Source organism: Erinaceus europaeus, chromosome 2 (assembly GCF_950295315.1).
Source record: "Erinaceus europaeus chromosome 2, mEriEur2.1, whole genome shotgun sequence".
In the NCBI taxonomy this organism is placed as follows: domain Eukaryota; kingdom Metazoa; phylum Chordata; class Mammalia; order Eulipotyphla; family Erinaceidae; genus Erinaceus; species Erinaceus europaeus.
In genome coordinates, this window is record NC_080163.1 from 92,049,299 (window position 1) to 92,071,080 (window position 21,782).

Below are 21,782 nucleotides of genomic sequence, written 5' to 3' on the forward strand. Positions count from 1 at the left end.
GGGAGTCACTTTACAGGCGGTGAAGCAGGTCTGCAGGTGTCTATCTTTCTCTGCCCCTCTCTGTCTTCCCCTCCTGTCTCCATTTCTCTCTGTCCTATCCAACAACGACAACAATAATAACTACAACAATAAAACAACAAGGGCAACAAAAGGGAATAAATAAATAAAATAAATATTAAAAAAAACTATAAATAGGATATTAAAGCTAATATGACAATATATATATTTTTTATGATATTTTTTTTATTTAAGAAAGGATTAGTTAACAAAACCATAAGGTAGGAGGGGTACAACTCCACACAATTCCCACCACCCAATCTCCATATCCCACACCCTCCCCTGATAGCTTTCCCATTCTCTATCCCTCTGGGAGCATGAACCCAGGGTCATTGAGGGTTGCAGAAGGTGGAAGGTCTGGCTTCTATAACTGCTTCCCCGCTGAACATGGGCGTTGACTGGTCGATCCATACTCCCAGTCTGCCTCTCTCTTTCCCTAGTAGTGTGTGTCTCTGGGGAAGCTGAGCTCCAGGACACATTAGTGGGGTCTTCAATCCAGGGAAGCCTGGCCAGCATCCTGGTGGCATCTGGAACCTGGTGATTGAAAAGAGAGTTAACATACGAGGCCAAATTGTTGAGCAATCATGGACCCAAAGCTTGGAATAGTGGAGAGGAAGTGTTAGGGAGGTACTCACTGCAAACTCTAGTGTACTTCTGCTTTCAGGTATATATTTTGCAGTAGTTTATGGATACATGTGAACATAAGCTCTCTCTCAAAGAAACTGGTGTATATCTAGGTTTTAGGACTTTGTTAGAAAGTGAACCACCTGAGATGAAATTAGAGTGTACTATAAAAGGAAAGGTCTCACCCGAGTAATGAAGCTGAAGGGTTGTCATTCCACACGTGAAGTCTCTGGACACAGTCTGAGGTGAAGCATGTTGAGGTGGCAATCGTTGGCGTTAGGTTGTGATCGGCTGATGCAATATTATTTGATATGGATTGGGAGAGGCATACGGGAAAGTGGGCCCTATCCAAGGGTTCCAGGACTGGGGGAAGTAGAGGCTCTATAGTGGAGATGTGAGGTTCCTGCTGTCTTAGGGTTCAAAAATACAATCGATAGTTAATGTTATCATCACATTATTTGGTAATTGGGTTAACTTTGAAAAGTCCTTTTGTTAGGGTTTGCTGTACAGTATCCAGTATCTTGTATATAGCTGTGCTATTGGATGCTTCTAATCTACTTGGTCTAGGCTTTTGAGAGAGTCCGCATAACAAATACACAGCCTATATATTAAAAAGATTCAGTTTGTGTTTTGAAAAACTTTGAGACATACAATTGATTTTCCCCCTCTCATATTAATTAACTACTGATTTATATGTCTACATTTTACTAGGAGTGTACATAAACACCATTCCCACCACCAAAAGACTGTGACCCATCCCTCCCACCCACTCCCACCCCCCACTGTCCCAGGAAGCTACATGTCTACCCCTCACCACAGGGCTTTTACTTTGGTGCCCTATTTAACAATTTGATCATGTCCTGCTTTTAGTTTCCCTTTCAGATTTCTTACTCAACTTCTGTTGATGAGTGGGATCATCCCATACTCATCTTTATCTTTCTGACTTAGCTCACTTAACATAATTCCTTCTAGCTCTGTCCAAGATGGGTCAGAGAAGTTAGGTTCATTGTTCTTGATAGCTGCATAGTATTCCATTGTGTATATATAACACAGCTTTCTCAGCCACTCATCTGTTGTTGGGCACCTGGGTTGCTTCCAGGTTTTAGCTATTATGAATTGTGCTGCTATGAACATAGGAGTACATACCTCTTTTTGGTTGGGTGTTATGGAGTCCTTGGGGTATAACCCCAGGAGAGGAATTACTGGATCATATGGAAGGTCCATGTCTAGCCTTGTGAGAGTTTTCCAGACTGCTCTCCACAGAGGCTGTACCAATTTACATTCCCACCAGCAATGTAAAAGGAACGGTTCCTCTGATATGACAATATATTAATACAGTGCCTTAAAATTTTGGGTAGAGATTAAGGGAAAATCACTTTGGTTTTCAGAAATTATAGTAGTGTTCATTTTAAAATAATGAATACTTGACCCACAGAATGTAAAGACCTTTAACATAAAATGAGCAATGACGAAAAGTTTCAGGAAAATTAGTATTCTGTTTCCAGACAAAATGAACCAGATGTGCTTTTCTAAGTCAATGCCATGTATATGTAAATAATATGATACAAAATTTAACTTTCAGTAAGGCATCCTGATAATAGAAGAGAAAAAACCCTCTGCTTGAGATAGAATCTAGTTTACTAGGTTATCTGAAGTTAATACTAGGAAAGATGATGAGTTTACACAAACTATTATATATAAAGTAAATGTGTGGTATCCAGCAGAGAAGCAATTACAAAAGCCAAGACTCCTACCTTCTGCACCCAAGAAAGAATTTTGGTTTATACTCCCAGAGGAGGAAAAATGTTAGAGAAAGATGGCTAGAGGACTCTAAAACCCAGTTCCATAAGGACCCAAAAAGAGAAAAGGAAGAAAAGAAATATATTCAGAAGGAGGTCCAGGAGGAGGGACACTGGCTTAGGCAATAGACTCTCAAGCAGGAGGTCCTGAGTTCAATCCCTAGCAGCACATGTACCAAAGTGATGTATGGTTCTTTCTCTCTCTCCTTCTATCTTTGTCATTAGTAAATAAATAAAACCTTTAAAAATATTCATATGTAGTAATAGGTTAAGGAATGACTTAGAAAATAAGGCAAGACTGTGGGGAGAAAAGGTTAGACAGTTGATAAATAGACAGACAGACAGACAGACAGGCAGATAGATAGATAGATGACAGAAAAACAGAAAGTTATAGAAATAATATTCAACCCACTATAGTTTCTAATGAAGGGAATAGGGACACAGAACTCTGGTGGTGGGAATGGTGTGGAATTGTACCCCTGTTATCTTGTAATTTTATAAAACAATGTTGAATCACTAATAAATAATATTAAACATAAAAATGCATGTGTGTAAATAGTTTAACTTATACATGTATTTAACACAAATAAGCCAATGGTACATATATTGACTTTATTTTTTATGGTTTTCCAGTCAGATAAAACTACAAACCAAATCATCAGCTATGTTTTATTTCATAAAGCATTACAAAATTTATATCAAAATAATTTACATTTTAAGTAGTAAATATTTACTAGGAGTCATATTTATAATATCCATATATCTAAGTTAAGTCATTATATTTACATTCTTAAGAGATACAAGATTTCAATTTCAGGATAACAATATTTAATGTACATTTATTGTAGCCATTTTATTGACTCTTCAAAAATGATTTCATTGAGAAAAAAATGCCAAGAAGATAGAATTCTTTTAAACCCCATGGAGAAGAAATTATTCTTCAGTCATAAAAAACTTGATTTTTTTAAATCTGCAAACTAGGTGAGATATAAGCATTTTATATAGATGTATCATCATATATACGGCATTTTATATTTCTATATAGAAAGCAAAATTTTGAAATATTAAATAGTTCATCTTTAAGAAATCACAGAGAACAAGGCAGGTTTGGTTATAACTTTGGCTCCAAAGGGCTTGTTTTTCTACTTTATCGTGTGTGTGTGCGTGTGTGTGTGTGTGTGTGTGTGTGTGTGTGTGTGTGTCTCACAAAAAGGGGAAAATACAAAATAGCACAACATGGAAATATTTTAAATAGTTTGGATGAACTTTGTTTTTAGATGACATTAAATTTATCCATAAAGGTTTTGCTCAGTTGTTCAAATGCTAAGACAACATTATCATCTTCATTTTCACATAGTTCTCGTAAGGAGACACTGTAAAGTGAAATATAAATACTGTCAATATTATTAAGAATATTTATATAAATATTATTAAAAATCCATATTAACAGGATAATCTCTAAATATGTAGAATTAAATCTGCTTGATAATATGTTAACAAACCAGGAAGAATACCAATTAAAAAAACACACTTAAAAAAAAGACTGTACAAAATAGAGATATATACCAAGATAGGCCCTCTGTAATTCCAACCCAAGTCTATTTCAAAGAATTTGGAAAGATCACCAAATTTCATATAACCAGATCATCTTCTCACTTCAAGATAAATTGACAAAAATTATCTTTCTTTTCCTTTTAAATTTATTTTAATTATTTATTGTTTTAGTTTGATAGAACAGAGAAAAATTGAGAGGGAAAAATGAGAGATGGAGACAGAGCATTGATGCTTTCCCTGGCCCCCTTCCTCTGCAGGTGGGGATCCTAGACTTAACCTAGATTCTTGCAAGTGATAATTTGTGTGCTGAACCAGGGGAATCAATTTAAATTCCAACCAAGATTGTAAAAAGGCTTCTTTCCTCCACATTCTCACCAATACTTGTTTCTGTCCTTTCTAATGTATGCTATTCTCCTGAAAATGAGCTAGTGTCTCATTGTTGTCTTTATTTGGATATTTCTGATAATCTGTGACTATGGACATTTTTTTTCATATGTCCATTGGCATTTGAAAAATATCTGGATCCTTTTTAAGTGAACATTCTATTCATGTCCTCTCCTCATTTTGAATGGGGTTATTTGCTTTTGTTGAGTTTTGTGAGCTGCTTTTTGTATATTTTTCAGTACTAGTCCTTTGATGCATGGTGTATGAAGTTATTCTCACACTCAGTAAAATGCTTTTTTTATTTTGATGATGGTTCCTCTAGTTGTTCAGAAACTCTTTAGTTTGATGCAGTCCTATTAGTTTATTTTTGCTAGACTTCACAATTTTCATTGTAACCCTCATGAAGTGTTCTTCCTATCAAAGTCCCACTGAATTTTTTTTAAGAGAATGTAACAAAAGCTACAAAAGTTCATCTGGAAGTTGTTAGAATTGCAAAGGCCTTTGCAAAGGCCTTTGCAATTCTAACAAAGAAGGACAAAAAAATGAAAGTATCATACTTCTAACTTTCAACTATATCACAGTGCTATTAGAATAAAAGTTGTATAATAGCGGAACAAAAACAGACACCCAGATCAATGGAATAGAATTAAGAGACCATAAGTAAACCCCCAACCTATGAACAAGTGGTCCAGAATATTAAATTGAAAAATAAAAATCTTTGCCAAAAATGGTGCTGGGGAAATTGGTTTAAATAGAAGAACGAAATATGACCATCACATAAACCATGCACAGAAATAAACTCCAACTGCATCAAAAACTAGTACATTAAACAGAAATCATCAAAACATAGAACACTAGATGATTCTGGGGATGAAGTTTTAAATCCAGTTTAGGAATGGTGTTATCACAAAAAGTTTTTAATTACTTAAGTATCAAGAAAGCTTTGTAAAGATAGAAATAAGAAGTCCCTTTGAGGAATCAGAGTTATAAAAGGTCTAGAGGAAATACTAGACAAAGCAAGAAAATTAAGAATGTATGAGTATTAAAGTACCATATATCTAGTATACTGGCTATAGAACTGAATATATTAAAGACTAGAAATTGGGATCCAGGTGTTGTTGCACCTGGGTAAGTGCACACATTACAGTACTCAAGGATCCAGGTTCAAGTCCTTGGTCCCCGCCTGCAGGGAGGAAAGCTTCATAAGTGGTGAAGCAGCTACAGGTGTCCCTCTGTCTGTCTCTCTCCCTAAAACCCCTCCCCTCTCAATTTCTGATTCTATTCAATAATAAATAATATATATATTTAAAAGATTAGAAATCAAATATGTTTGGAATATTGGTGCCTATTGGTGCATTATGCCTGGGGCCTTTGTGTGAGCAGAACTTTATGTAAATAGATTATGAAATTAATTCTATTATAGAAATAACATAACAGAGTTTTGCATAAAGTTCAAAGACTGAATTACTGGAGAGTATAGAACCTATCAGACTCAATGGCACATATGAGTTCAACATTTTTCAAGTTACCATTAAACTTTTTTAAAATTAATTAATTTATTTTCCCTTTTGTTGCCCTTGTTTTTTATTGTTATTGCAGTTATTATTGTTGTTGTTATTGATGTTGACATTGTTGGGTAGGACAGAGAGAAACACAGAGAGGAGGGGAAGACAGAGTGGGGGAGAGAAAGATAGACACCTGCTGACCAGCTTTACCACCTGTGAATAGACTCCCCTGCAGGAGGTGGGGAGCCAAGTCGGGGGGGGGGGGGGGGAGGAGGGGGTTTGAACCCGGATCCTTATGTAGGTCCTTGTGCTTCCGTGTGCTCTTAATCCACTGTGTTAATGCCCAACCCACCAATAAACTTTATAAATCTTTCATAAAAGTAGTATTTAAAATATATGACACACCTGATACTTTTAAGGGTTAGGGCAAAATCTTTCAGCAATTCATAAGCTTCTCCTTTATTCATCCTAAGGAAAACAACATTCAGAAAATTTAATCATGTAAAAATATTAAACTTCTTTCATACAAAACATTGGTTTTGTCAGTAATGGGCTATTTTTTACCATAAAAATATTTATTAGAATCATTTATGCCTTACACCCTCATGTGATGGTTTAATCTGTGGGAACTATTATAAACATAAAAGTCGTAATAATGACAACCATAAGGAATCGATAATCATAGGAAGGTCATTATCCCAAAATCCAAAACGAAATCCATTATAGCAAAATAAACTTCAGGAGGGTAAGTGGGAGTTAGAAAATCAAAATGAAATAATAAGTTATAATTGTCATGGTTACTTCATTCGAAACACCATACAGCATTTTTTATGTCACAGTGTGAAATGCTTTAATAAATACTGCTGAATAGTTTTAAAATGTATTGATTTGATTTGATAAGGAAGAAATTAAAAAGAAGGGGATAGAGACAACTGCAGCACTGTGTCACTGCTTATAAAGCTCCCCCCACCCCCGCAGGTGGATCCTTGACCCACAGCACTGCAGCTGCCTCCACTATGGTGGGGACTGGGCTCTGATTTGAGTTGTGTGCATTGGTAAAGTAGATACTCTAGGTGAGCTCTCATGCCAGCCCATGTTAAAGTATTTATATTTGTAAAGTATATCTTTATGCCAAGTGAATCAAAATTGCAACAGTTGTTTAACCTTAAGTGAATAAAAGCAACACAGAACTCATTATTCTGTCTTGTTACTAGCCTGTAAATATAATAAATCATCTGTACTTTATAAAGCTGAGGATAGAGCTAAATAATGAAATGTATGCAGAAAGAGAAGTAGAGACAAAAGATCAAAAGATGTGGATACAGACACGGAGTTGGAGATAAAGACAGAAAAGTGGGAAGAAACGGAGAGATAGAGCTTACGTCATAAATGAAATAGAGATATAGGGAGATAAGTAAAACATACCTGTTGTCCTGGGATAATCCTGTCAAGGAACCATGTTTGTAGAAATCTAGTGCATAAGCATTAAGTGGCATTCTTCTTCCTTGGTTATCAAATTTCTGTGAATTTAGTATAGGAGCTTGATAGTGATGGATACTGACTGTATGAAGAACGACCTGAAGAAATGAAACTCTTCTTTGTTACTTTTGAGTAAAGAATATTTATAATTTCTTCTACATTTCATATAATCTGTTATTTCAAGACCACAAAATGAATTATCTTATTATTGTGGTGTCTAGTTACTCCCTTAAATTAGCACTTTTAAAAAAATGTACTTACTGGATAGAGACTGAAAAATTGAGAGGGAAGGGGAAGATGAAGAGGAAGGGACATAGTGACATATACAACACTGCTTCATTGCTCGGGAAATTTTCCCCCTGCTGGTGGGGGACCAGTGGCTTGAACTTGGGTCTTTGAGCATTGTAACGTGTACTCAGCCAGATGTGCTACCGCCTGACCCCTATCAGCACTTGAAAAGTGCACTCAAGTTGGATGAGAAGAGTCTTTCACATACACTTTGTTGTGTATGTGTAAGCAAGCCTAGTAGAGGTAAAGGGGTGTAACACCACCAATTAGTACTGTGTTCTGACAGCATACTAGATATAGCACCCACACAGTGGAATACAGTAAAATTCATTAGGGAAATAAAAGTCTATTAAAATTTTAATATTAACTCATTGGCACAAGTACAATCTCTGTAAATGGAGTAATGACAAAGTTGTATGTCTCAAGAAAGGGTTCAATTGAACTCTTTGGAATTCACCACCAAAATAAAAAGAAAGGCTATAAGGAGGAAAGAATAAAGGGAAATGATACTGTAAATATCTAATCTTTTTAAGAATATTTTACTTATTTACTTTAATGAGGGATACACAGAGAAAGATACACACACATACATATATCCATATCCATATAGGAGAAAAAGACCAGATCCCACTTATGGTAGCCATGAGGATTGACCTGGGACCTCAGCCTCAGGCAGGAGAGTCTATTGCATAACTATTAAGCTATCTTCCCAGCCAGTCCCTGTTTGTTTGGTTTTATTTGTTTTTGTTTTGTTTTAATTTAGGAAGCTTGAAGTCCTTTCAAGGCTGACTTAAAGTATAAGTCCATTCTTCCCACTCCAACCCACCCCTAGATCCAGGGCCTCACACCAGCAGCTCTACCATTCTTTGGTTCCTTTTTCATTCAGATAGAGACAGAAAGAGAAAAGAGGGAGAGACAGAATTCCACTACCATGACACTTCCAAAGTACATTTCAAGGGAGAAAAGTCTACTATGTGAGCTATTTTTCAGGCCCTAAGTCCATTCTTTCTTCCATGTTTTCTATTAATAAGCCACATTTTCTACTTACACAACTTGGATTTTGGAATTTAAGCAAATCATCATCAAAGTTCCCCGAAAGACAAGCAAATGGAGAAATGGCAACTTTCCCTTCCTTGCAGTTCATCAAGTGAGATACAAATTGAGACTTATCACTTTCTTTTCCTGTGAAATCTAAGCATAAAAGGGTGGGATAAATCAGTTTTTAAAAATCATCCAATTTATCAAAACTTATATACTTTTTTTTTTTCCTCCAGGGTTATTGCTGGGCTCGGTGCCTGCATCATGAATCCACCGCTCCTGGAGGCCATTTTTTCCCCTTTTTGTTGCCCTAGTTGTTGCAGCCTCGGTGCGGTTATTATTGCCATTGTTGACGTTGCTTTGTTGTTGGATAGGACAGAGAGAAATGGAGAGAGGAGGGGAAGACAGAGAGAGAGGGGAGAGAAAGATAGACACCTGCAGACCTGCTTCACCGCCTGTGAAGCGACTCCCCTGCAGGTGGGGAGCCGGGGGCTCGAACCGGGATTCTTACGCCGCGGGTCCCTGCGCTATGCGCCACGTGCGCTTAACCCACTGCGCCACCGCCCAACTCCCAAAACATATACTTTTAATAGACCATGCTACAAAAGTGGTCAACTTTCTAGGGAAATCTTACACCATAGTGAAGACTAAATAAGATATCTTACATATAATGTGAGCTCTACATCTTAATATTGAATATATTTAAGAAATATTAATTATTACTATTACCACTCATAAAAAATGTCTATTCTACTTTGATCAACAAGAAATTAAAAATATGTAAATTTGTGTGTTTTATCATAGAACTTCAACCCATCACATTAAGATTAGGCCTCAGAATCTTTTCTAGAAAAATTATCTCAAGCATGTATTTGAAAATTATCTGAGTAGTATTTTTCCATTCATGCTTTTATGAAACACTAGGTCAATCATTCAAATGTGACTTATGTTTATAATGACAGGGAAATATTTATACAGTCCCATCTTTCCTCTTGAGGGAGATTAAAAGGGTTCTACCATTACTGCCTGCTTTTATACATGTGGTTCTCACTTAATTCAGGTCCAGGAAACCGTAAACTCCAGCTCTTGAGTTATTCCCAGTGAAGATTTTAGATGATATTAGTACCAGAAAATCACTCCCCATAGCTTTGCCCTTTCCCTTTATATCAGTCATTTTTTTTTATAATTTTAATTTTTTATTTAAGAAAGGATTAGTGAACAAAGGCATAAGGTAGGGGGGGTACAACTCCACACAATTCCCAACACCCAATCCCCATAACCCACCCCCTCCCATGGTAGCTTTCCTATTCTCTATCCCTCTGAGAGCATGGACCCAGGGTCGTTGAGGGTTGCAGAAGGTAGAAGATCAGTCATTTTTTTTCCTTCTTAATTTTCCCTGGAAGATTTCATATAAGACTTTATGAAAAGCAAGAGTACCATTTTGTATTGTGTTAATATATGTTAACTTAATCATATAAAGTTCATCCAAATTGGATAATTATTCTTGTGTTCATATTTCTATTGACAAAATTAAGAAATGTACATGGAACAAAATTGCTTAGAATCTCTCTGATAATCATAAGTGACAGAGTTTGGATGCAGGATCAAAGTTTATACTAATGACCTCTACATGTTATTTCTTCTCAAGAAATAGAGTGAAGGAATAGGATCTAATTTCAGTTCTCCTCCTAAATGCCTTATCATTATCAGAATTAGCCCCAAAGCAAACATTCGATCAAGATGGTTTGCAAAAGACTATTTTCATCTGCCTATGCCCCTTCAGCTTCTAAAATGAATTCTTCTTTCTTTTCAAAAGCAGAATAACCACCTTATCCTAAAACAGACATAACAAGACACCACTCTTCCTCTAAGATGAAGTATAATAAGTTATTTGTTTTTTTTTAGAATATTCTACAGTGGTGCAAAGATATATATATATATATACATATATACCTATTTTTGACAATGGAAGTTGATATTCCTTTTTCATATCAGCTAATCTGGAAACAATTTGTAGGAAGAAGGAAAAATCCTTTTTAATGTTTTTGTTGTGCTCTTTTAAAGCAGCATTGAAATTCTCAGGGAGATCCTCCAGAAACACCTAAATTATGGAGAAAAACTTCAATGACAGCTACACAATAGATGTTTTTCATATACCCACCTTAAAAACTGAAATTTTGGAAGAAGTAAAAGAATATTGCAATGCAACTTTATAATGATTCAGTAGCATCACTAGCTCATATCTCATCTGAGAAACTGAGATAATATTTTTCTATCTACTTCTATAAAAACCAACGCTCTTAGCATTTTTGCTTTTATGCTATTTAATCAAAATAAAAGCATATCCTTGTCTGACTTTGGCAGGAGTTAATAATACACCTGGAATTGTCTATAAAAGAATTTGGGGTCTAGCAGGTGTTTCACCCAGTAGAGCACACATATTGCTATGCACTAAGACTTTGGTTTAAACTTTGGGCCTCCACATGGAAACTTCAAGAGCAGCGAAACATTACCGCATTATCTCTCCTCTCCTCTAATATTTTCTATTATCTTTATTTATTTACTGGATATACACAGCCAGAAATTGACAGGAAAGGGAGGGGGAGAGAAAGAGAGACCTGCAGCACTGCTTCACCACTCACAAAGCTTTCTACCTTCAGGTGGTGGCTGGGGGCTCAAACCTGGGTCTTTGCACATTGCTATATGTGCTCTCAACCAGATTCACCATTCAGCCTGGCCCTAGGAGATCCCTCTTTACCTCCTTCTGTCTCTCACCACATATCTAGAGGAAATAAAAACAATGGCAACCAGGAGTGGTAGAGTTGTACAGCCACCAAGTCCCAACAATAATCCTGGTGGGGGAAAAAAACATCTGATACAATTTAAGAGAAGTTTTCTTGTGTGCAAACTTTATGTTGAACCAGGAGAGTGAAGACGTGGTCGCTTCAATCTAAGTTGAGATTTCAATGGGTTTGGTATTGTTTTTCAGTTTGAACAAGTCCTAATATATATCTGTCTTATCTGTTCCTAGGAACTGAGAAATTGAATATGAGGCTAAGTGTCAGTCCTCCAGGCCCATAAGACTGTCCAACATGCTCTTATTTGTTGAGCTTTCTAGCCTGATTTCATGTATTTCAGCAATAAATAGCCAACTTTCTAGCACCTATTCTCAACTCTGACACCATCTTCTCATATTTTTTGCAACTCCATGTTAGCTATCAAACACAAGCAGAAGCTACAAAAGTCATAGACCCCTAGGAATTTACCTAAAATAGACTTCCTCATTTCCACCCTGGTATCTCTATCCTCATCTGATCTATCCTACTTTTTTATTCCTGTTTATTAATCAGTTTGTCCTGGTTTATATTTTACCACCTTTCAGCCACCAAGTTGCAGATGCTAGCATGATTCCATCCTGACTTTTCTGGGCAGATGACCTCACCAATAAATCCTAGAACCTCACCTCTCTGGAGCCCTACACTTCTATGGAAAGATATAAACAGTCTAGGAGCATGGATCAAGCAGACAATGCTCATGTCTAGTTTAGAAGCAATTACAGAACCCATAACTCTCACTTTATGTACCCCAAAAAGCATTTTGGTCCATACTCCCATCAGGGGAGAAATGATAGGGAGGAGATGACCAGAGGGCTCTGAACTCCATTAGAACCCTAAGAAAGAAGATGAAAAAGGGAAGGATGTTCAGAAATAGTAATAGGTGCAGGTGTGACTTGAAAAGGAAGAGAAGAATGAGGCCAAGGTGGGGAAATGGGCATATGTAGACAGATAGTTGTAGAAATAATATTTAACCTATATTTGCAGCCTTGTGAGAATCTCTATAGCTTCCAATTGAGGGAATGGAAGTAGAGAGCTCAGGTGGTGGGAATTAATAATAAATCACTAATAAAAATTTTTTTAAATAAAAACATCACAGAAGAAAATATATATCCTGAGGGATACAAATCTATTCATAAATTCAGACCTTCCTCTCAAAAAATTTTATTTAATAAATGTCAAAGACTGCAAGAAATTCCATGCAAATCCTATACCCCTGAAATGTTCTATTTAAGTTGCTATTGCTCTCAATTTTCTAGTCTGCCACTCTACCCCCATATGATTATTATATTTTTTTGAATCTCAAAAGAGAGATTCTGTGTATGCTGAGTACATTTTTTTTTTACTCATGATTAGAACTGATAAATTCTTTGGAAGATATAACATAGGTGGAGCTTACTGAACCTTTGATTAAAAAATATTGCCATTTCATTTTTGTTTTACTTTTTACTTTTTTACCAGAGCACTGGCTTATGGTGGTGTGGGGGATTAAGATGGACTTTGAAGCCTCAGACATGAGAGTCTCTTCGCATAGCCATTATGCTACCTACCCCCACCATCTTATTGTTTTAGCCGATCTAATTTCCATTACTAGTACAGGTCTTTGATGCCTTAAGAGTGATCATATATATTATACCTGGCTGAAAACACACATATTTCCAATAACAGTTAAGGAGAGAAAAAGAGAGATAAAAGATATATCTACTTGAAAATTTTTTATGATATTTTTGATGTTATTTTAAGGATAGAGATGTAGACCTTTATAAATTAAGTGTAAAATGGCTTGTAGTAAAGATTCAAGTAAGGCCCATGAGATTGTGCAGTGGAAAAAACTTGAGTGTCTGTGTTCAGTCCCTGGTATCCCATGTGTTAGAGTGATGTTCTGGTTCTCTCTCCATCTCTCTTTTTCTCTCTCTTCTTATAAATAAATGAATGTTTAAAAGAATAATCAAGTAATAGTTCAAGACTGTACACATCACTAAAATATGAAAATGGTAGACCAGTGAATAAAGGCTTAGAGAATACTTCATGAATCAAAAAATGTAGTTTAACACTAATATACATTAACTTCTCTCTTTTCTATACTACCTTTTTAATATAGCCATCTGCATAAACCAGGCTATCTCACAGTTTCAAATACTAGTAGAGTATATTAGTAATATTATTCTGATACTGGCTTAATAATAGTGAGTTATGATAGCTATAATGTTATAAAATTAGAAAAGAGTTTTAATGCTTTTAATCTCTGCTAAAGGAGAGTTTCTTAGATGATTATTCTAATATTTTTAAGTGAAGACATATTTCACAACATACAGATCCTGTGTATAGTCTTACTTTAAGGTAAAAGAAAAATACCTTCACAGAATTGCAGGTTCAATGAGAGGATTACTACAGTCTGCATAGTGTAACATTACTCACATTTTTCCTTAGTTGTTAAATGCTATCTGATGTGATATGATCAAATGGAAATCATGAGTAAAAAATTTTATCTTATTCTACTTATGGCATTTAACCATTTGATAGATTTGTATGGGGAAACTTACACTTATTATTAAATAATATCAGAATCATAAATTTTACCTTTGATTGGTAGAATTTGGGTTTAGTGTCTTGGAGCCTTGCCGGAAGATATCTTCTTCCAAAAAGATGTGCCAGTACTAACATAAGCTTTTCCATAACATCTTGAGAAAAAGATTTTGAGCCTGTACAAAACAAAGTATCTTATAATATTAAGGCAATAAAGCCTGTCAATTCAGTCTTTTAATGTTTGAAGTGAATGTTACAACATACTTAATTTCACAGAAACTAAAATTTTATTACAATTAATAGCAACTATGGAATGATAATATACTGGTATATTTTTCATCATTGCCTATTATTTTAATTGAGGTAACATTGGTTTACAATATCATAAATGTTTGTGGAGTAGAGTAATAGCACTGCAAACATATGTTATCAAATTACACTTACCAACAAAGTACCAAAACCCTCCAGTCTTCCCCACTATAACCCCTTGTCATTTCATCCATAAATTGCTTTACCAGGATGATACCTCCTTCAACCTGTGCTAGTGAGTGAAGAGTTTGCCTAAAATATTGTTTATTTCTCTCACCTACTCAATAATCGTTGATGCATGTCAGTGCTTCAGAAATGCATCACATTTGTGATACATTGGATCGACCTTCTCGTGGTGCATCCCGTGAGTACCCATTCATTGGGGAAACTGAGGATCCTTCCTAGCCGACTGAATCCACATGGATCCCAATCACTTTCAAAGCCAGCAACAAGCAGCTCCTGACAGCTTTCAACCTGACGCTGTTAACTGGCTATGGAAGAAGGGCAAACGCTAGAAGAAGAATCTTCAGAAAGATAATCTAATCTCCAGTCCAGTTGCTAAGGCCTTTAAAAATAGTTCACCAAGGAGTCAGGTGTTGCGCAGCAGGTTAAGTGCATGTGGTGCAAGGCGCAAGGACCGGGATAGGGATCCAGGTTTGAGCCCCGGCTCCCCACATGCATGGGAGTCGCTTCACAAGTGGTGAAGCAGGTCTGCAGGGGTCTTTCTCTTCTCCTCTCTGTCTGTCCCTCCTCTCTCCATTTCTCTCTGTCCTATACAACAACAACAATAATAACTACAACAATAAAACAACAAGGGCAACAAAAGGGAAAATAAATAAATAAATATTTCACCAAATAATAATAATAAACTTGTTTAAAATGCAGTCAGAAAGATCCTAGAGGGTCCTTCTCAACATGGTAGCATTTGTAGATCACATAACAAGAAGATAAAAGGTTCCTCACTTCCTGAGCATCTAGAATTAACCTGCAGCCAGTTTGAAGTTACCACTATCCTGAACTCTGTTCTCTTCTAGCTGACTTGTTCAAAACACTACTACCCAATTAGACAGTTTCCTCCTTAGATCTTGTAAGGCCTGACCTTTTCTTTGTCTATTTGCACTCACCTGTTGTTTGCTATATATTTCTTTTGTCCCAGTTCTACTTATTCTGTGTATTTACAGTGTTGTTTGCCTCAGTTTGTCCAACTTCCTTTGAAGATGACAAAATACCATGTGAGTTGAGAAACTGTTAACCTAATTTACTCTGTATTCTTCACAACACAGCACTGAAATGTAGTTTCTAATAAATATATATGAGCCTGGATCAGGTGTGTGGAATAAACTATTTTGTTCATAGATATTTTTTCCAAGATTGGGAGCTACTCTCTGCCTTAATCCAACTTTCTAGCCCTATTCTCAACTCTGGCACAGTCTTTTCAGGCAATATTTTGCCCAACTTCATGTTAGCTATCAAACTCGAGTAAAGACCATGAAAGTCATAGGTCCCTAGGAGCATACCTAAAATTCTTCACTTCTTTCTACCCTAAGATCCCATTTTCATCTACTCTTCCCCTACTACTTTTTGTTTTCTGTTCATTAATCATTTTGTCCTGTTTGTATCTTACTACCTTTCAGCCAAAGCACCCTTATCTCATAAAACAATGACCCATCTATGCGCAATGATTCTACTATTAAGTGACTGGATATAAGGACATATAATATAAAATAGATTGAATCAACTGGGAACAAGACACTATAGGAAACTTAAGTCATCTAGATAGCTCAGTTTGACAGTGTGCTTGCTTGTCATGGCCATGACTCAGATGATAATGGTGTTTCTCTGTCTTTCTATTTCTACCTCTGTATTCATATCTGAAAAAGTTGACTGAAGTGCTGAAGCCCCAGAGAATATAGAAAAAAACCTAGAAAAACAATGAAATTTTTAAATAAAAAGTATACATTACTTGTAGGGTTTATCTTTAAAAGATTTTTGTTTAAATATAAAAATTGGGAGCTCAGCAAACTTAGCACCAAAAAAGGAAATGACCCCATCCAAAAATGGGCAGAGGATATGAACAAAACATTCACCTCAGAGGAGATCCAAAAGGCTAACAAACATATGAAAAACTGCTCTAGGTCACTGATTGTCAGAGAAATGCAAATTAAGACAACACTCAGATACCACCTCACTCCTGTAAGAATGGCATACATCAAAAAGGACAGCAGCAACAAATGCTGGAGAGGTTGTGGGGACAGAGGAACACTTTTACATTGCTGGTGGGAATGTAAATTGTTCCAGCCTCTGTGGAGAGCAGTCTGGAAAACTCTCACAAGGCTAGACATGGACCTTCCATATGATCCAGTAATTCCTCTCCTGGACTCCATAACACCCAACCAAAAAGAGGTGTGTACTCCTATGTTCATAGCAGCACAATTCATAATAGCTAAAACCTGGAGGCAACCCAGGTGCCCAACAACAGATGAGTGGCTGAGAAAGCTGTGTTATATATATACAATGCAATACTATGCAGCTATCAAGAACAATGAACCTAACTTCTCTGACCCATCTTGGACAGAGCTAGAAGGAATTATGTTAAGTGAACTAAGTCAGAAAGATAAAGATGAGTATGGGATGATCCCACTCATCAACTGAAGTTGAGTAAGAAGATCTGAAAGGGAAACTAAAAGCAGGACCTGACCAAATTGTAAGTAGGGCACCAAAGTAAAAGCCCTGTGGTGAGGGGTAGACATGCAGCTTCCTGGGACAGTGGGGAGTGGGAGTGGGTGGGAGGGATGGGTCACAGTCTTTTGGTGGTGGGAATGGTGTTTATGTACACTCCTAGTAAAATGTAGTCATATAAATCACTAGTTAGTTAATACAAGAGGGGAAAAATTAATTGTATGTCTCGAAGTTTTTCAAAACACAAACTGAATCTTTTCAATATATAGGCTGTGTCTTTGATATGCAGACTCTCTCAAAAGCCTAGACCAAGTAGATCAGAAGCAACCAATAGCACAGCTATATACAAGATACTGGATACTGTACAGCAAACCCTAACAAAAGGACTTTTCAAAGTTAACCCAATTACCAAATAATGTGATGATAACATTAACTATCGATTATCTTTTTGAACCCTAAGATAGCAGGAACCTCACATCTCCACTATAGAGCCTCTACTTCCCCCAGTCCTGGAACCCTTGGATAGGGCCCACTTTCCCATATGCTTCCCCCAATCCATATAAAATAATATTGCATCTGCCGATCACAACCTAACCAACACAATGATTGCCACCTCAACATGCTTCACTTCAGACTGTGTCCAAAGACTTCACGTGTGGAATGACAACCCTTCAGCTTCATTACTCGGGTGAGACCTTTCCTTTCATAGTATACTCTAATTCCATCTCAGGTGGTTCACTTTCTAACAAAGTCCCAAAACCTAGATATACACCAGTTTCTGTGAGAGAGAGCATATATTCACACATATCCGTAAACTACTGCAAAATATATACCTGAAAGCAGAAGTACACTAGAGTTTGCAGTGAGTATCCCCCTAACACTTCCTCTCCACTATTCCAAGCTTTGGATCCATGACTGCTCAACAATTTGTTTGGCTTCGCATGTTAACTCTCTTTTCAGTCACCAGGTTCCAGATGTCATCAAGATGCCGGCCAAGCTTCCCTAGACTGAAGACCCCACCAATGTGTCCTGGAGCTCCGCTTCCCCAGAGACCCACCCTACTAGGGAAAGAGAGAGGCAGACTGGGAGTATGGATCGACCAGTCAACGCCCATGTTCAGCGGGGAAGCAATTACAGAAGCCAGACCTTCTACCTTCTGCAACCCACAATGACCCTGAGTCCATGCTCCCAGAGGGACAGAGAATGGGAAAGCTATCAGAGGAGGGTGTGGGATATGGAGATTGGGTGGTGGGAATTGTGTGGAATTGTACCCCTCCTACCCTATGGTTTTGTTAATCCTTTCTTAAATAAAAAATAATAAATAAATAAATATAAAAATGGGAATTTCCAAGATCTGTGAATGAAGCAAGATCTAACGCACTTCCACTCCAGAAATCACTTCAGATACTGTCAGGCTCAAGCTCAACTGTGTATAGCGCAGGAAGCAGAAAAACGTAGCAGGGAATAATTGTAAAGGCCTATACATGTAAAGACCCTTGCCACATCTATTCAAAAACACTAAAAATAATAGGGAGATAAACTTCAATAATGAATCAGGACAGAATCCCAGAAAAAAGTCTCAAACAAGCCAGAAGCAAGTAAAAATTATGAAGATTACATGCCACACATCAGACAAAAGGCTAATATCCAAAATATATAATGAACTCACCAAACTCAACAACAACAAAAATATGGACAGGATATGAACTGAATATTCACCAAAGAAGAGATTCAACAGACCAACAGACATGAGAAAAAAATTTGCTTCAAGTCACTGAAGGTCAGAGAATTGCAAATAGAGACAACAATGAAATACCATCAGACAACATAAAGTATAGAAAAATAAATACTGCAGAGGTTGTGGGGGACATGATAAAATCTTTTCTTTTCCATATGTTAGATAGAACTTGAAGGAATCATATTCAGTGAAATAAGCCACAAGGAAAAAGACAAATACTGCATGATTTCATTTATAAATGTGAATACTGTATGAAATACTGAAGATAATACTCTGAAAATCTTGTAACGTTTAAATAGGTCAAAATATTACTGATTATATATAATCTATATTATTAAACATCTGTTTTATCTATTTGGTACCTCTAAATTATTCAAATGCAAATTAGCAATTTATTTTTAGGAAAAATATTCCTGAAATGCCAGCTTCATTCTAGATTCTGTTGCCATTTTTAGATAATATAAAAAAATACTGCACTTACCTTTCCTGGTTGGCTGACAGAGATCATGGAAAAGCCCTTTTACAAGAAAACTGACAAAGACTAGATTAGAAGGTTCATGATAATGCAAATGTGAGACAAGTCCAGCAAATCCAGTTGGATTACCTTCTTGATCCAAATAGCCCTGAAAAGGAATGAAATACACTGATTTGCTGATTCATCTCAATACATGCATTAATAACATATTAACCAAATTTAAAATAGTACTTAATTACAATATAAGGAAGAATGATAACTGTTACCTGGCTCAATAATGATAACAGTAATAGTAATTATTAGTGATATAATCATTAGGGACAATCTTCTAAAGGTTACAGGCATTCAGCATAGTAAAAATAAAGTACAGATACTATGTCACAAAAAGAGAAAGCACAACCATACCTCTTTCACCAGTAGCTGCAGAGTAAACAAGAAATAAAGCTTTAACATGTCCTGGGCTCTGGGTTGTTTGAAGGACATCAGTGAATGCTTAAGCACTGACAGCACCTATATGGAAGAGTACCTTCAGTCGCACAATCTTGGTGTTAATAAATTACATATAAATATACCGGAATTTCCTTTTAAATCTCTTATCCATTATGATGTTTTGATATCTCAAAGGTAAAATATTTCTGAGACTGAAGAAGTAGCTCCCTAGTTGGGTCACCTGCCTTGTCATGCACACAGCCCAGGTTTGTGTCTCTGTACCACATTCAATTGTCACAAAAGTGGTTTGTGATTTTTTTTCTGCCTCCATCCTCTTCCCGCCTGTCTAAATGGAAAACAAAACAAACAAACAAAAAACAAAAAAACAGCCCAGAGCAATGAAAATGCACAAAGGCCCTCTTATGCTTCAAAAAGTGAGAAATAGATTTTTCTGGTTGGGAGGTAAATTCCTAAAGATAGTTAAAATATGCCTAAGAACAAGTCTTTCATATAAAAAATAATCAATCCCCAGTATATACTCCCAATTCCTTCTTTAACTGGTTATAACTCAACAAACCAATTATTACTTCTGTCTTAAATAATTCAAAGTTCAGGTAGGTTACCGAGCAATTACCTGTGTATCTCATAATCTGATGAAACTATTCAAAGTAGTCTATCCTAAACTGGTTATTCTGGTCTGTCTTGATTTTCTGTGGAAACTCAAATGAAAATCTTGGGAATATTGGCTTATCAATGAAAAACTTGATAAATAAACAATGAAATTGTGACAATCACACATCCAGTAGAGTTTTTAGCATCTACATGTGAGTGTGTGTGTGTGTGTGTGTGTGTGTGTGTGTGTGTGTGTGTGTGTGTGTGTGTGTGTAGGGGTAGGGTGTGTTAAGCAATGAAGCAGTTCTGCAATCTCAGTCACTCTCTTTTTCTCTGTCTCTACCAGAATAAAGGAAAATGGATAAGAAAAACAAAGTAGAGGTTGTTGGGAGTCATCATGCAGACACAGCCCTAGCAATGATCCTGATGGCAAAAAATTAAATAAATAAAAAGGACAGAAATTATGGGTTATATATTCAGTGGAATACTACTCTGGAATTAAAAAGATTATATTGTGTCCTACAGGAAGACAAAATAGATAGAATTGGAGGTGATTATACTTAATGAAGTAAGGAAGGGGGTGAAGGAAAACTACCAAAGGCTTTTTAATATGCAGAATAGAAAGAACTGAAACATACACAATTGCAAAAAAAATAAATAAAATGCAACCTAACTGTCCCCAATACTTTGTGAGGACTATGGCACGGGGAAAGGCAAAAAAGAGTTTCAGTGACGAATGCAGTGTGACAGTAATCTTACAGTACTGTAAACCTTTACTAAACCACCACTAAAATGATTAAAAAAAAAAACAAAACATTGGCATAAACTTTCTCCTTCCTGTCTTCACCTCCTAACTATCCTTGTATTTTTACTTGCATGTTGTATTTTGCTGTTCCAGGTCCCCACCTGTAGGGGGGAAGTATTGCAACAGGTGAAGCAGTGCTTCTGGTGTCTCTCTGTCTCTCTTACTTTTTATTTCCCCTTACTTCACAATTTCTGGCATTTCTACCCAATAAATAAATAAATATAACATTAAAAAGTAAAAAATACAAGTCATACAGAATAGAATGGTCAGAAATGAAATATATTACTAAACAATTTTGTAATATATACACAAATCGAATTTAAAAAAATTAAGAGCATATATCTTGGGCCAGTCTGGTGGAACACCTGCTAGAATGCACACATTGTCATGCATGAGGGCCAACGTTTAAGCTCCTGGTTAAAATCAATAGAAAACTACTGCAGTTATCCACCCATTTCTACCTTTCTCTTTGTCTCTGTCCCTCTCCTTCCACTCCACCATCTAACAATGAAAAAAGAAAATAAAAGAGAGAAAGCTTATAGCTTTTGGATTGACCTGGAAGAAAGTAAAATATATTATTTTATGGTCTGGGATCTTGTCACAAAATCATTAAATAAGGTTGAACAAAACCAATGAACAAAGGTAAA

General features: G+C 36.3%; 1 protein-coding gene across 1 annotated transcript in view; it reads right to left on the bottom strand.

Annotated features, from left to right (window-relative positions):
* Window positions 1-3,077: 3,077 nt before the first annotated feature.
* The window catches only part of LOC103117211 (probable ATP-dependent RNA helicase DDX60), a 99,700-nt gene continuing 80,995 nt past the window's right edge, over window positions 3,078-21,782 (bottom strand). The window contains exons 30-37 of the mRNA XM_007527223.3: window positions 19,695-19,799; window positions 19,296-19,437; window positions 14,143-14,264; window positions 10,682-10,829; window positions 8,739-8,881; window positions 7,349-7,500; window positions 6,329-6,391; window positions 3,078-3,853 (exon numbers count right to left, since the gene is read on the bottom strand). Coding sequence (XP_007527285.3) covers window positions 3,754-3,853; window positions 6,329-6,391; window positions 7,349-7,500; window positions 8,739-8,881; window positions 10,682-10,829; window positions 14,143-14,264; window positions 19,296-19,437; window positions 19,695-19,799 — 975 coding nt within the window. The 3' untranslated portion in view covers window positions 3,078-3,753. The remainder of the gene's footprint in view (window positions 3,854-6,328; window positions 6,392-7,348; window positions 7,501-8,738; window positions 8,882-10,681; window positions 10,830-14,142; window positions 14,265-19,295; window positions 19,438-19,694; window positions 19,800-21,782) is intronic.